At 45.9% G+C, this 15,778-nt stretch overlaps 1 protein-coding gene across 1 annotated transcript in view; it reads right to left on the bottom strand.

The window, feature by feature from the left end:
• The window catches only part of dag1 (dystroglycan 1), a 61,995-nt gene that overhangs the window by 28,793 nt on the left and 17,424 nt on the right, over nucleotides 1-15,778 (bottom strand). Inside the window, exon 2 of the mRNA XM_063473305.1 lies at nucleotides 982-1,673. Within this exon, the coding sequence (XP_063329375.1) occupies nucleotides 982-1,395 (414 nt within the window). The 5' untranslated portion in view covers nucleotides 1,396-1,673. The remainder of the gene's footprint in view (nucleotides 1-981; nucleotides 1,674-15,778) is intronic.

Raw genomic sequence — 15,778 nt, 5'->3', positions numbered from 1 at the left:
ATTTAGTATTGACAGACGAGGTTAAGGCCGCACCTTTCAAAAAAAATCTCCCACACTTGGAAACTCTGTTAAATCACAACGTAAATGTGTTTATTTCCACGACACGGTCACTTAAAAATGACAGCATGCCGGCGAAATAAGAGCTGGACCAAAACAGCCCCGTACTCCACTAAAACCTGGACATGGTCTTATTCATCTCATACTTCACTCACAGATGTCATTCAATTTTGCAGCCTATAACCAGAAACCCTTCAGCAGCCACCCCTGTCACCATGCAGGAGGGTGGAGGGAATTGGGCCAGAAGCCATTTTCCAGTAGCTTCCCACCAAGAGGAATCTTCCAGCAATCTTCAAATTCGTACAAGAGCCTCAAAGCACGTCAACACAAACACTTCAGAAGGTGGTGTCCTTTCAGACCACAGCTTTTGCTTTTCTTGTTGAGCTCTCCTGTATTTGACAACTATTGTGGACGCCGCCGTGTGATGTAATCCAGCGAGACTCGTCGCTGCTGTAACTGCAGAAGAAATCTGTCCGACTCCCTGATGAAGGCACGTGCACGCAAATGCATCCGGACTTCCTTCAACCATCAGGATGAATGTATTCTAATTGTTATTTAAATCAGAGTCCCTCTGAGTCTTTGGATTTTTAAACTCCCCAAAGCTTTGTTGGACTCTGATACTTGTTCTGTGGTGTGTGAGTGATGTCTCCGTGCAGCGCCGTTTTGCTTGTTTTGCATGCATTCCTCTAGTTTGGACATATTTCTCCTGCTTGTTATTTATTCCCGCTGTCAGTTGGCACGAAGCATCCATGATTTTGTGATACATGTACAATGACAATGAAGCTATTCTATTCTATTCTATTCTGAGCTTCTACTTTAAACCTGAACATAGGATTTTAATAAGCTCATAAGAAAGACCAGAATGTATTTAAAGTAAGATGTCTTGGCGTGTTTAATCAAACGTGGTGTGATTGTGCGACTCACCTTGATGATATCACCCAGGTAGACATCCTCCATCTTGTTTGGCACCTTCATCCGGAAAATCCGACCCACCACCGCTGAGGAGTCGGGGAAGGCTGTGGGCGTAGCCGCGTTTTGCTGATTTGCTGCCGTTTCACCAATGTCCGCCGCCGCGACGCCCTCCGTCACTTCCTGGAAGTCCTGCAAGAGCGAGGAGTGCATGGAGGCCTCGAGCTCGCCTCTGCCTCCGTCAAACCTCTCGCTTTCTCCGCCCGCTTCTATCAACACCATGCCGCCAAGCACGTCGATGTCCAGCTCCGCAGCCGCAGCCACGGCCACGGCGAGCAGCACGCCCAGCAGCACGACTCTAGTCCTGGGTAGTCTCACGTCGAGGCTGTTGCTCAGCCCGAGCCGGCCCAAACTTTGTTTATCGCGCATTCTTCGCCTTTTGTCGAACCGTCACTGATGCAGAAAATAAAATAACAAGGAGGATGTCCGAGTGGGAGGGTGGGGGGCTCAGGGGGAGCATGCACCCCCGACAGATAGAGCAAATCCCTCTTTACAAATCTCCCTCCCTCTCCAGCGCCAAGGAAGAATCTTCTCTTTCTTCTGTTCCTCCTCCTCTTCTTCACTCGGCTTTATTCCTGCTCCTCTCCGTCTTTTGTGCTCGCCCCTCAGAGGGTTACGAGTCCCATTGTGCCGAGCACCTTCGAGATCTGTGAGGAAACACAAGAAAGGCACAGTTAGACGAGCAGTTTGAACACAAGGGGCGAAAAACACTCAGCACAACCCAAACAGGCCGAGCTCAAAGCTCACACTCCATCAAAAGTCAATCTCACGACAAGTTTGGCGCCTTAAACCGATTTGTGCGACGCAAATCTCATTGCTGATAGAAATCCATCGTGGACTGCACGGAGGGTGTAAGGAGGAATAATATTATCAATGCTGGGGAGTAATCTGATTAGTTCTTACAGCCACACACACACTTAAATCACTCATTGCTGAGTTATCCAACGACTCGAGTCAGGAGAATGAAAGCACTGAGAGAAAGGAGGGAGAGGAGGCTAGGATGGATAAACCAAGAGGGGGAGGTGAAGGTGATATACGGTGGGACCTTGGATTAGCCAACAATGCCAAACCAGTCAAAGCCTTCTTGGAATTGCTAATGAATGCATGCCTTCTCTATTGTGTGCAGGGTCAGACTGAGTGTGTGTGTAGGTGTGTGTGTGTGTGTGTCCATTGTGAGCGTGGAGGGTGAACTCAGAGGTTGTTATTCATACAGCTCTTTCATGGCGGAGAGGATCCCCTCCTGAGCAAGTGTGTGTGTGTGTGTGTGTGTGTGTGTGTGTGTGTGTGTGTGTGTGTGTGTGACAACACAAATGATTTCCCCTGAGTGCTTTCATTAGACAGAAAGAGGGCGAGAACGAGAAAGAGGGACCCCCCGCCGTGACTCCACTTTGCCCCGTAGCAGATGCCCGCTGGAGAGAGTGAAATCACCGCAGGACTTCCCCGGCAACAACAACACCCGGCCTCCCAGGTAGCTTTTCAACCAGCTCAAAGGACCCTTTGTTGTCGCCGCCTCGCCCTCGCCGTGCATCACCTTTGGACAAAACTTTGTTTTTAATCAGGAGCGCCATGGTGTCGTTCCCCCCGCTGCTCAAGCTTTTCTACAACGAGTCAACATCCGGAGCGAGAGAAGGAAAAATCACTGGAATTTCGACATTTCCTTTGTCAAAGTCGAGTTGCTTTTTCTACTTTTAAATGTTTTCATTTCCACTGAAGCTCCTTGGAATTACTTCTGGAGTGTTAAAGTTTTACTGAGGCTTCTTGAAAGTAGTCCAAGATGGCCACCGTGGATAACCCCCCCGCTTTCACATAGGGTCCCTTCAACTGCAGCGCCAGAGGCAACATCCCTCCCGCTTCCTCTTCCTCCTTATTGCTTTTCTGTGCTGTTCAATCTGTCATCGGTTTCTCTTCGTCTGATTGCCTTCGCTGCTCTTCTCTGTTTCAGGATGTTTTTTGTTTTACATTTTGTCCTCACACGCCTTTCTTCATCTCAAACACTTCCTGTCGTCCCTCCAGAGCATTAAGCTACGCCACGCCTTTTCTCACATCTCCAAAACCTTCAAGGCCATTTTTCTTCTTCTTCTTTTCCCTCCTGGCGCTCACTCACCTATCAAAAACACAGCCTTTCTATTCATCGCATGACAATGGGGCTGACGATGGCGGGGGAGCGTCGCTGTGAAAGCGCCGGCGAGCTGGATGAAGAGAAGCTGTCAGCGCACAGAAAGAGAGGCACGTAGACACGGAGGGCAGAGAGAGAAGTCTTTGACTCTGAGCAGGACAGAAAGCTGCATTACCTCAACACCCACAACACCGCCCCCCAAACATGCTCCACCCACCTCCTGGCGTCGTGGCACAGGTGGGCAGGAAGGTGGGCAAAGACAGCCAAGAAGGGAAGGAAACGGCAGCTCTTGGTTTCAGCATCTCTGGTTTAAATCTGGATTCAGAGTGTGAACCTGGTGCTTCCTGATTGGTCAAAACCATCAAAGAGAAGCCTCCCCTCCACATCATCTATGTTGGGCAAATTGTTTTATTTACTCCAAATAACCATGTAACTGGAACCAGGGTTCATCGGGGTCGGACCGACTGAACCGGAGAGGGTATCGCTCCAGCGCTTGCTGCGTGCTTTCATAAATCAGAGTTCAACACGAAAGCCTTTCTGTGTCTTTATGTAAGCTGCTGATTTTCCTGAAAACAGAACAAAGAATCCTGGAGGTGAATTTATTTCCTTGTAAAACCACAGCGGCTGCAGGATGTAAAGAAATGAGGCAACACTGTGCAAAACCAGCCAAACTAATGCAAGCGTAATGACAGCCGGCTGCTGAGGAACGCGGGCGTATTTCTAAGAGGGATGTCAAAGTAAATCCACTTTTAAAAAGCAAACGTGGAACCGACACTACAAGCCCAAAGCTCAGACATTTATCCAGAAACGTTTCAGGGTTTTTCCTGCAGTCGATGAGGTTTTCGGTGTAATATTTACCCACCGTGCCGACCTGGAGGTCTGGAGACGATGAGCAGAATATGAAAGCACAAGTTTTCTGCTTCTTCGTGCGTTTTTAAACTAACTGCAATAAAACAAACACTCATTTACCGAAACATAGCCCGACATCCGGCCCGCCGCCGCTCAGGGGCCAGAATAAGCATCCAGACCTGGCTCCATCTCCCACCATTATAAATAAACGGCTAACCGGACACTTGCTGCTGCTCTTCTGAGCGGCAGTGACAGTCGTGGGGGGGTAACAGAGTTAGAGGGTGAGGACTGGTGAGGGGTGGGATGCAGAACTAAAAGTAGAGCGGGAGTGGGACGTTTGAGAGGTCTGGCAGATGATTCATCATCGGTTTGAGAACAAAATGTGAAAAGCTGCCAGTAAAGTCTAAACTTGGAGAGCCCGACGTTAATAAAAAGGTGGGTGTCCCTCCCCGCTCTTCTTCCTCACGCTGCCCCCGTGGGCAGAGACGGCTCGAGTCTAACCACAAAATATCTGACGTCATCACCTCTTTACGAAGACATGGCTCCTGTGCTGCTGTCTGATAAACAGGGACGTCACTGAACCGAGCTGCCATAAAACTCCTCGTCACTGATTACTGAACGTTTAAGGTCCAGACCAGGGAGAAGCTTTTATCTCTAAGAGGAGGTGGGGTAGTACTTTCAGTACCCAGTACCATTTGTAAAACTCGACTCAGATTTAAAGCCTTGCTCTTACTACAGCTGACCTATTAGCTCCAAACAGAGCCTGCAGGTTCTCAGACAATCTGCCTTTGGAAACCAGGTCGGTCGAGTCTGGCGCTTCTTTCACATCAAACTTTTCGAGAAAGCCGTCCTGATTTCACCTGAGCTTCACTTCCTGTAACTTTTATCACAGCTTATTGTTTTATTTTGAAACTCCGATGAAGCACTTTGGAACGTGGATCTTGGAAAGTGCTTTCAAAATAAAGTCAGTGGCTCCTGTAACCACGGCTACACACACAGATGTGCTATTTTAGTCTTTCAGATTTACTTGAAGCTGTTCTTTGAGGTGTGGAGGGAACTTGGTGAGGATGTTATGTGGATTGCTTGATGCCGTTTGTGTCTCCGGGTCATGGCCCTGCTTTGGTGTGCCCATGGTAACAGCCGGAGGTCTCAAACAGCTTCTCAACAGGGCTGACTTCTTTATTGGAATCCCAAAGCTTCTGTTTTGCACATTTTACGACATCTATTGTGTTTGAGTTTGTTTTCCCACCAGTGTCGGCGCCAGGATGATCGCAGTGTCATTGCATGTTAAGGTTATGGCTGTGTGGGAGGGTTAGGCAGTATTCAAATAAAAATGAAAGGAAGAACTGAAAATAAGAGCCACTAATTTGTATCAATCTGCTGTAAAAAGATGTGAACCTGCACCGGTCGTCTTCATACTGTCCTCATTAATAAAACCGACTTTGGTCCCTGTGTGGTGGCTCGTACTTTGAATCGTCTCCAAACATGAAGTCTTAACGTGGAGCAGCGCCTGTCTGAACCTGAGAGGACATTCCTTCGTTGGAAATCCTCGGAGCAACCAATGAGCACACAGAAACGCCACACAGGGGCCAATTAGAGGAAAGGCATCCCTCTGTGGCAGCTAATCGGAGAGCCGGGCGTCTTAGCTGCGGTGAAACATTAGCACTTCAGTGGAACTTTAAATTCTTCCCGTCTCTTCCTCATTCTATGTCCATTTGCCTCCCTCCCTCCTTCCCGTCACCTTTCAATCCCCCAAAGTCACAGCTGATGCCTCTATTATTAGCACAGACAGGACGAGAGCAGCGTGATAAACAGAACGAGAGGGAGAGCCTCTAAAAATGGTCACCTTCCTGAGGAAGCTCCCAGACTGACAGGTGACATTGACGCCATTGCGGGACGCAAATATTCCCACCATTCAATGCCCCCCACCTCCCTCCCCCCGCCTCTGCATCCCACTGATACAACAAACCGAGCGGCGGATAGAGCTCCCTCGGGACGAGACTACAGGTTATGTTTGCGCCCAGCGAAACTCGGGATTACGGCGTGGTTTACCCTTACAATGAGATTTGGATATTTAGCACGGAGATTAGGCACATTTCAGCTATTTAAGCGCTTCTTTCATCCAGCCTGATCTGCAGCGTGTAAACAGAGGCAGCTTATTCTTCCGGTGTGACGATGTAAGGAGTCCACATTGTTCTGTTGCAGCGTGGGGGAGAAAGAGAGGGGGACGCGTGTGTCTTTGTGATAATTTAGGCCTCATTATTGGCGACTTATGGATGAGTTTCAAAAGCAGAAGCATTGAGAGCCAAACGGGGACCTCGGTGACTCAACAATCTGCACTTCCTCTAAAATCTGCTGTAAAAAGCATTCAAATTAATCCACGTTCCCACTCGTAATTACATTTGTAATTAGCTTGGCTCCAACTGGAACAAGAGGAAGAAGCTCCAGCTACAGAATAATAGAAATGCAAATCCACCCTCCGGGCCGCTTCACCGTTAGCTGCTGCTAAAGGCGAGCCGATGGGCCATCTGCGAGAACATAAGGCGGCGAGGAGTGCGTCTGTGTGCAGTGCCAGCGCTGACCAGCTCGGCCTGAAAACTCTCCCAACAAACCCACACAACCAACAGAAAGTGTGAGAAAACAAACTTCCACAGCAAGTCTGAAAAACTGCATTCAAAACTCCATCAGCAGGTGGTCGGGGTGGATGACGGGTGTACAAACCACAGCTGCAGAACCAGAGACTTGTAGCTACGTCCAAATCATGAAAAGCAAGAGGCCACCTGAACCCTCAGAATCACCTGAGTATCAATAACATTAGCATATTATTTAATTCACGGTATGTCAAAGTTCACACATATTAATTTATCCAGCATTTTTACAGCCTCATGACTTTTTAAGTAGTTTCAAACACTTTGATCTAAACTGTAATTTTACGCAGTGAAATTGTCACAATCTAAAGCCCAGAGTTTGCTCGGCACAGTTTTGCTCGTGTGCTCAGCGGTGAGCGTCTGTATCACGGGGTCGGTCGATGTTTGAATAAGCTCCACCCAGGAGCAGAAACCCACCGGGTACCCCGGATCTTTCCATTTCTCATAATTCACTGGAGAAAACTTCACAAAAGTGCATTGTGGGTAGAGCTGGGCGATATAAGATTTTTTCATATCACGATATGTTTTTTTCATTTCAGGCGATAACGATATATATCACGATATAAGCCAAATAACTATATTTGTAAGATTTAAATGTGCCGTTGCTCACAAGTAAAATGTGAAATAATCAGCAGCTTGTTTTGATTTAAATATTTATTTCCCATAATAAGTTCAACAGGGTAGATGTACTTAAGGAACGTGAGACTTCAGTTTCAGATAAATAAAGGCAAATATTGCAAACTACACAAAAGGCAGCCGCTAAAGCGTTTAAGTTTCAAAATAGAACAAACAAAACAGACTACTAAATTGTCAATTCCACTTAGAAACAAAATATTAATTCTAAAAATAAATCTTAGTTTGTTTTACAGAAGAACAGACAAAATTGACTAACTTTTGTCAATATCAAATAAACTGAGAACTAAAAGGAAATTCTCAATCTCTCCTTGTTGTATAGCTTAGCTTTTCAAACAGTTTTAACAGTGACTTTAGTCTGACAAAAGCCGAATGATGAATTAGCGCTTTCAGTCAGAGATTGAGCATGCACCGGTTTATTGTATTTCCAGACTTGCTTTCGGCACAATTTACAGTGCGCGCTACTCTGTTTTTTGTCAGACTTGAAATAACCGAAATACCTTCACACTACGGAACTTCTATGGCCCTTCCGTTCGACAATCTCTCCGGCATTGGAACCATCATCGGTTTTTTCTTCGGTAACCTTCGCTCACGCTCTCGGTTGATTTTTCTCTAGTCGGCAAACTCATTTCCTCCATTACCCGGGCAGCCCGACTGCAAAAACAAATACACATGTGCGCCTTGGCACTTGTGCTGTACGTAACAAGTCACGTGACGTGACGCTGCGGCTGTGATTGGTTCGACTCTGCGCTACTTAATTTGGATTGGCTGTTCTTTTTTTCTTTTTTTTTTTAAGAGGACAAGAGAGATGAGGCCTATCGCAATAGTTTAATTTTTCTATCGAGAAAAAGTTATTTCGCAATACATATCGTTATCGTTCTATCGCCCAGCTCTAATTGTGGGTAAACCTTCGTTAGCATGTGGTGAACAACTTACGAACAGATGAATGGTGATCTGTAGGAGAAGATCCTGGTACAGCTGTGCTTAACTCTATCAAAACGATCACGTACCGTAGTCATAATTTATTGTGTTTGCATGATATTTTGGACTTGATCAATCCATTCAGGTCCTAAACTCAACAAGTTTTTAAAATCCCTCATACTTTAATGCTAAAGCAAAGAAATAACACAAAAAACTATGAAGGTGAAGCTTTGCATGGCTACATTAAAAAAAATTAAAGTTACTGTATGAAACAATCAGCTGATGGGGAAATTGTTCAGATTTATATGGAATGACCCGAATGTCAAAGGTCAATGCTGCAAGCTAGAATAGACCTGCATTATTCCAAATGGCCAGCAGGGGGCGACACTGCTGGTTGCAAAAAGCTGTGATTGCATAAAAGTCTATGAGAAAAAGAGCCGAACTTTCCAAGTTTAACAACACTTTCCTGATGAGTTTACGGTCTCAGCTGAGAGCTTTGTATGGTGGCCCTGAGAGGCCAAATGGACTGCAACTTAAGAAAACACCAGAAATAAGAAAAACGCCACAAAACACAACAGAAACAGGAAAAAAGAAAACAGAAATAGGAAAAACAGTTTTCCAAAAGCACAAGGTAAGTGTTTCTAGGGAGGCAATAACCTGACGGAGCAGCTGCAGGACCCAAAATATGCTAGGTAAGTGTGTTTTAATCTCATGGTTCATGTAATACTGATGACGGATTTTTAGGCTAACAGTCAGGCTAACACACTGACCTCTCATGTTTGTTCATTTTTTTTGTTTCTTTTTTTTTTAAATCACAAAACCGATAGATCCTCCACTTATTTTAAGTGACTCCCAGCGCAATTCAGTTCCTGCATATTTATTAAATATTACCATATTTTGGTTGTGCTTTTGGAAATCAGTTTTTTCCTATTTCTGTTTTCTTTATTCCTGTTTCTGTTGTGTTTTGTGTGCTTTTGCAGCGTTTTTCTTACTGCTGGTGTTTTCTTAAGTTTCAGTCCATTTGACCTCTCAGGGCCACCGTAGTTTTGGGTCTTTTGTTGAAACATGGAAGTCCCATTTAGAGTAAAACAAAAAGCCAAAACGCTCAGTACAGACATCAGTGTTCAGTAAAACCCCCCAAAATTCAGTTTAATGTGCCTGAAGACAAAGACATGAGAAACCATTCCAGTGTCTGCAGCTCTAATCCCACAGAGTTGGTTTCCTTTAAAAATCTTTTATGATGATTTCATTTTTTGTTGTTGTTGTTGTTAAATGAGTTGTGTGTGCAGAGTTTAAGAAAACAGATGTTAGAGGTTAAAAAGTACTTATGAAATGATTATACATGATAAAGCAGCTTTACCAAAGATCCTCCAACTGCTCCACTGAGAGCTGCGAATGAATTAAATGTATTAATTCCACAATAAATAAATAAGTTTGTGTCATGACACAGAGGAGATCAGAGCGGAGCTGTGGGAGTCAGAGCGCCGTTTCAACAAGCAAACAAACGGATTTTTAAAAACACTGAATTCTGAGAAATGAGAAGAACAAGCACAAATCCAACCGACAGGAATAACAACTCCCCACGGAAATTTCCGGCCGCTCCTCGGCCACACCGGCTTTGATATGCGAGTCGCCGAATGTCCACGTGTGACAGACAGTTGGAAGCAGATGTGAACCTGCCTCATAAAACAAGAGTTCTGAGAGTGAGCGGGAACAACAGGACAGAAGGACAAGAAAACAGCGGGCGACGGGCGGGGCCAGACGCGAACGCGATCCAACCTGAAGCCAGCGCACTGCATCCACTGTGCAGGGCGCAGATGTCTGCACAGATGTGCATGCATATGTAAAAGAAACTGGAGCCGGTAACATGAAATCGATGTGTCGTTTGTGGGTTTAGTGGAAACTGCGGCTGAAGCAGAATTTACAGCTTCAACAGATTTGTGCCAACGTGCATGTCATGAAGGACATCGTACAAAAAACAGGACAGCCGAGGGAGGGGCCGCTTTTCCGGACCTCCCAGGTCTCCACAAACACACCCAGGGAACCTCTGGAGTAACGTGGGCGGGCAACCTGCAGCGTGCGGAGCGCCATTTATTATCTCCAACAACAAGATCCTCCTACATTGACGATAGGCGGTGGATGATCCTGTCGTGGAAAACAAGAGCGTCCACCGCCTATTGTCAAAACATCCGCCTTCTGGTCTCATCAGAACAGGAATAAAACCTCAGCGTGACCTTCGCCCGGATGAAAGGACCACGCCGGCTTCCCGGGCTCTGAGAATCGGGTCCATATGATGCAGAGGGCCGACACCGTCCCCCGCCCGTCCCTCCGAGGCCTCGGCGCGCTTCAGCTTTGTCAAAATGAGGATTTAATTTGAGGCGAAGCTGGAAATAAATAAATAACTGAGAAGGAACCCAGCGGGAAGAATCCTGGGAATTCTTTTGCGAACGCAGCCAAACACACGTCCACTTTGATTAGAGTCGTGTTTTTGCAACGCCGGAGCATCAGCGCTTTCGCTCACCCGCTTACAAAGCTCATAGGCTTTGGACGGAGAGAGAGAGCGCGTGTGTGATGAGGCTAACGGCTCATAAAGGGAAGATGCGGCAATGCTTTGCACATCTCCGTAAGCTAATTATAACAGTGCAACGGCTGCAAAATGGAATATGAAAGAATTAACAATCAGTGAGAAAGACGGCAGAGAGGGAAATATAATCATTGTTAAAGAATGTGTAGGAGGAAGAGTAATTACATTTCACTCCCATTACACCTCTGGAGTTGTGTTTCCTCTCGCACACCTTCCTCTCTTGTTAACATTCGGTCTGTTTCTGCTGCGATTCAGATGCAGATCCATCCTGCTGTCCTGATTTCCTGTCATGCATCTCCTGCTCCTGCTGCGTATGTTCATATTTGACACCAACAAAGTTTCTAATAATGAGCTCGACGTATGAACAGCCCAAAGGTGGATTTGAGCCATTTTCACACATAAACTTGCGTCTTTGGGATATTTTCGGGAAACCGTCCGTGTCACGCTGCAGGAAACGCTGCATGTGGTTCAGGTGAGGGAGCTACCTGGACAGAGCTCAGCTGGATCGCTTTAGCAACACAGTCCAGCGTGAAGTTAAAGTCCATCAAACATCTGATCAGACGTGTTCACGGCTCAAAGTTCAGCAGTGGCACAAATTTCAGTTTCAGATCTGAAGTGACAGAGTGAAAAACAATCAGCAGCTGCACTTCAATGTTTTACATGTTGTGCGACTTTTACAGGCAAATAAATCAAAGAGTCTGTATCACTCCTGCAGATCTCGCCCTCCTGCCTGATGGATGGAGATTCACTGCTGCTGTATCAGAGCTGCGGGGTCATTCCAGTTTGTGGGCTTCTGCTCGCCTCCCTACTTTTACACGTACAAACTAATCTGGATCTGAAGCGGCACCGACTGCGAAACCTAACTGTGAAAAGACTCAGGACTGCAGTGCAACATGTGATAACAGCTATGGCGAAGGAAGCTCGACTGATCAACGAGGGGGAAACTAAATCTGATGCAGGTCAGACGGACCAGAAATCCTCGGAGAACATCAGAGAGATTTAATGACGAGCCCCAACGAGGACGAGGATCATTTTAACATCATTAAAGCTAAAACAGGAAATAAAACCTGAATGTTCTGGAGCTCGTGTGTGTGTGTGTGTGTGTGTGTGTGATCCTGGTCATGCTGAGACCACCAGCAAAGAGCTGAGATACACCGACAGCTGTGTGTGTGTGTGAGAGACAGCTGGCTACTGTTGCTAGCTTGACTGAAAATGACAGCTGGGTAACACAAGACTTTATATATGACACACACACACACACACACACACACACACACAGCCTGGCTAATCTGCACTCTTTAATCCGAGGGCGTGCTTCAATCCATGAACTTTCCCTCCCAGGTGCCATCCAGCTCCCTCCAAACGCGCTGGGCTTTCTTTCCCTTCGACAGCTCTGGCACGAGTAAACAAGCCAACGGCGACTATTTTTAGCTTTAAAGTGAGTCAGAGGTTAAAGGAAGCCGTGTGGAAGCTCTCCTTCTTCTTCTTCACTGTTAAACAAACTCCCGGAACAGCCGACTTTAAATACCGCTGCACTACGGTGGACCAGCTGTCTGACCTTCACTTGTCATTCAGAAAAACAATCCACTCAGCTATTTTAGTCGGATGAATAATCGCGTCACTTTATTTTCCTGAGATGAATCACGTTGCAGGAGAAGGTTCTGGAATGAAACGGTGCGACTCGCGCTCCCAGAAAGAGCTGTTATTTGTCGTACAGTCGACGGATTAATGCGTCCAAAAGTCTGAGCAAAACTGATTTAAGAAGAGCTGTGAATTATGAATTTAGTGCAACCTTTAGAGGGAGTCATTCATCCAGGGCTGACTGTAAACGTCTCAGGCTGCTCTTCTATAAGAAAACAGAGGCAAACAGCACACGACGCAGCAGGTCTTAATTTGCTCTAATTTGCCAAACGATCTGTTTTTCAGAGGAATCATACAGATTGCACCATTAAAGTAATAACGAACAAACTTTCCTGCTGCACGCAGACTAAACAAAAGCACTCACTGGACGCACTACGCCTCCCGGAGGCGAGCTTTTACTGCAGAGGGACAACAGCTCTGCAGGTCAGCGGCAACAACCTCGATTTCTACGGATCAGACGTTAAACAGCTGACGTCATCTAACATCTATTTTCAATTCAAATCACAACAACACTCACCACTTTATATTGTAAGGTAGACCCTACGATAATACATACAGAGAAAAACCCAACAATCATATGACCCCCTGTGAGCAAGCACTTTGGTGACAGTGGGAAGGAAAAACTCCCTTTTAACAGGAAGAAACCTCCGGCTGAGGGTCAGGATCTGCAGAGAAACGATGGGAGGCAACAAACAAAATGATTAAAAAACGTGATGTTCGAGATATTTGCACTGAAGTTTACTTTGAGAAAGTCAAAGAAATGAATTTGTGATCATTATTAATATTATTAATAAGATCTTCTTTCTCTTATTTTGAAAGTTCAGTGGCTGTCAGCTAGTTAAACCTGGTGACCAGCGGAGGTATTAACATATTTACCTGTAAACATACTTTGATGTACGAGGCTCTACTTTCTTTCTGGGTTAGTTAAAACGGGTCAGGTACACGGTGGACTCCCAAACTGACGAGCCCTCGGGTGCTTCACGCCTCTGACAGGCTCCATTTAGCTCCACACTGCAAACACGTCTCCTTCCTCCTCCACAAACATAAAACGGGCCTAATCTGGGTCAGCTGTGAGCAGGTACACGTCTGACGATACAGCTCTCGTTTCCACACACACCGCAGTGACCTCCTTACTGCAGCAGCCACAGCGTTTCCTGTGTGTACGCCGTCGGTTTCCGCTCACACGGCATGTTTGTGTGGTTACCTGCATCAGTGTGCGATGAGTTTGCAGTGATAGGAATCTCCTCCCATCCCCAGCTGATGCAGGTCATCAATTCTCATCTCTGTGCCTGTCCTATCTGGCTTCCACTGCCGAGTTATAAATACACAGGCAGCAGCGCAGACAGCCAGCCTGCTGCATACACGCTCATGTAAACCCCCGGGCTGTTCCCCTCCTCTCTCTTTATTTACACAAGTATTATTAGCCAAGCGTGCCGTGCATTGTTACTTACAGAACGAGCTGCACATTTTTGCACCGAGAGACAATTTAAAAATCTGCTTTTATTACCACACAGACCTGCAAACGCAGGGAAAACATCCGCGTTTGACCAGCGAGCAGAGCGTGTCACTTTATATCAACAGATCTTTGACACTCCTATTATTACTCTTCTGCACTTCCCATAATGCCTTAGGGCATGCACAGAGGCAGAATGATGTTTCTGCAGCTTAACTCCTCCCATTTTCTTTGTCTGTGCGTGGTTACATTATGTTAAATTGGCAACAATAACAGTTTCTGCTAGGAGCTCCTGTTTGCAGACACAGTTGACGCCAGAGTTAAGGCGGTCACTTGGAAAGAGTTCTTTGCCAACAGCCACTGATAGGTGAAGGACAAAGCATCGGTTCTCTTGTTGCATGTGGGATACACATAAATACCAGGACCATGTTACAGATACCTGCTAATAATTGCTCAGTAACATCCAAAAATATGAATTTTATTCACCAAAACTGGAGCTCAGATCCTGTTAGTACAGTGATCTCACAGCAGCCATATTATTGGTCAGATGATGTCATCAAAAATGCTCCAACAGCACAAACGCAGACCAGAGGTCCAGTTCAGGCGAAGCTAGCAGACCACCTGTGTCACCGTCCACCTGTAGGTCAAAGATCCCCAGGTGTTCCAAATCTCCAGATACCAATTTATTCATGCAACCACGGGATGGATTAACCAATCCGTGCCACAAAAAACCCAAAGGATCCATCAGAAATTAGAGCTGATCTCAAATGTTTCAGTCGCCCAGCATCACACCAGCAACTGCTGACACAACAACAGAAGACGACAACAACTTTATCCCATATTTGGAGAGTTATTTCACTGAATATTCATGGAGACCTGAATAAACTGGAAAAACTGCTAAAAGTCAAACTGGTAAAAGAAGCTTTAATATGAAGGTGGCCTTGCAGCCCCTCGATGTGCAAACATAACATAAGCTGTTAATGATCAGAGTGATGGAGAAGAGCCAGCCACATGTAGATGGCTTACCCAACAGAGCCTCCACCAAAGCTCGTGGAAATGAAGAGCTAAAATTATTACAAGAACTATTTGATTTGACTTGAATGTATAATCCTCTTTTTCTTATTTTTTTTTTTTTGAACTTTTACTCTTTTTCTTATTTTTAAAGCTGCGAGCCAGCTAGCACCAATCCTTCCCATCATGCTTCCCTGTGTTCAGGTCACCGTTCGGTGCTCTCCTCAGTGCCATTCAGCTGTTTCAAGTCTCTCGTCCAACTGCAGGACTAACTCCAGCTCCACCGTCTTGGACTGCAGTGGACAACATTAGTCCCGGTTCTGCTGTGGAGACCCTCTGCCAAATCGAACCAGAACCTCTAACAGGTGGAGACTTGTTTCTGCTAGGAGAAGTCGCCAGCGCTCCCAGCAGCAGTCCAAGATGGTGGAGCTGGAGTTCATCCACCAAATGAGGAACTTATTCACATTATTTATTGGGAAACAAAGATAGCAAGCACATTTGTCCAACCACCCAACCCTCCTGCCTCTGCGGCCCAGCGGGTTAGAGCTCGTTCGGTTTCTAGACAACATGAAGGAGGTGGTTTTAATGTTTCAGTGTATACCAGAGAAATGTGAGTTGTGTCCAAAAACAACAAGAAATCAATCAAAAATCGACTTTTCTGTCAATCAAAGGCAGCAGGTCGGTGATCAATAACATTTATTAATTTGTTCAATCTGCTGGAAGCTTTCAAGTAACTCATTCACTCCATCAGCCTGTCAGCGTGTTACTGAGTCACTCACGAGTGCAGCTCGTTGTACTCTCAGCGATACGGCCAGAACGCCGCTCGCTCGCCCGCTAACTCACATTTCTGCCAGCCGGTAAATCTTTTTTTTTTTTTCCCCAAAGGACATAATTCA

The sequence above is a fragment of the Pelmatolapia mariae genome, linkage group LG5, assembly GCF_036321145.2.
Source record: "Pelmatolapia mariae isolate MD_Pm_ZW linkage group LG5, Pm_UMD_F_2, whole genome shotgun sequence".
Classification (NCBI taxonomy): Eukaryota; Metazoa; Chordata; class Actinopteri; order Cichliformes; family Cichlidae; genus Pelmatolapia; species Pelmatolapia mariae.
The sequence above is the reverse complement of the archived record's forward strand: the minus strand, read 5'-3'. Positions and strand labels throughout refer to the sequence as shown.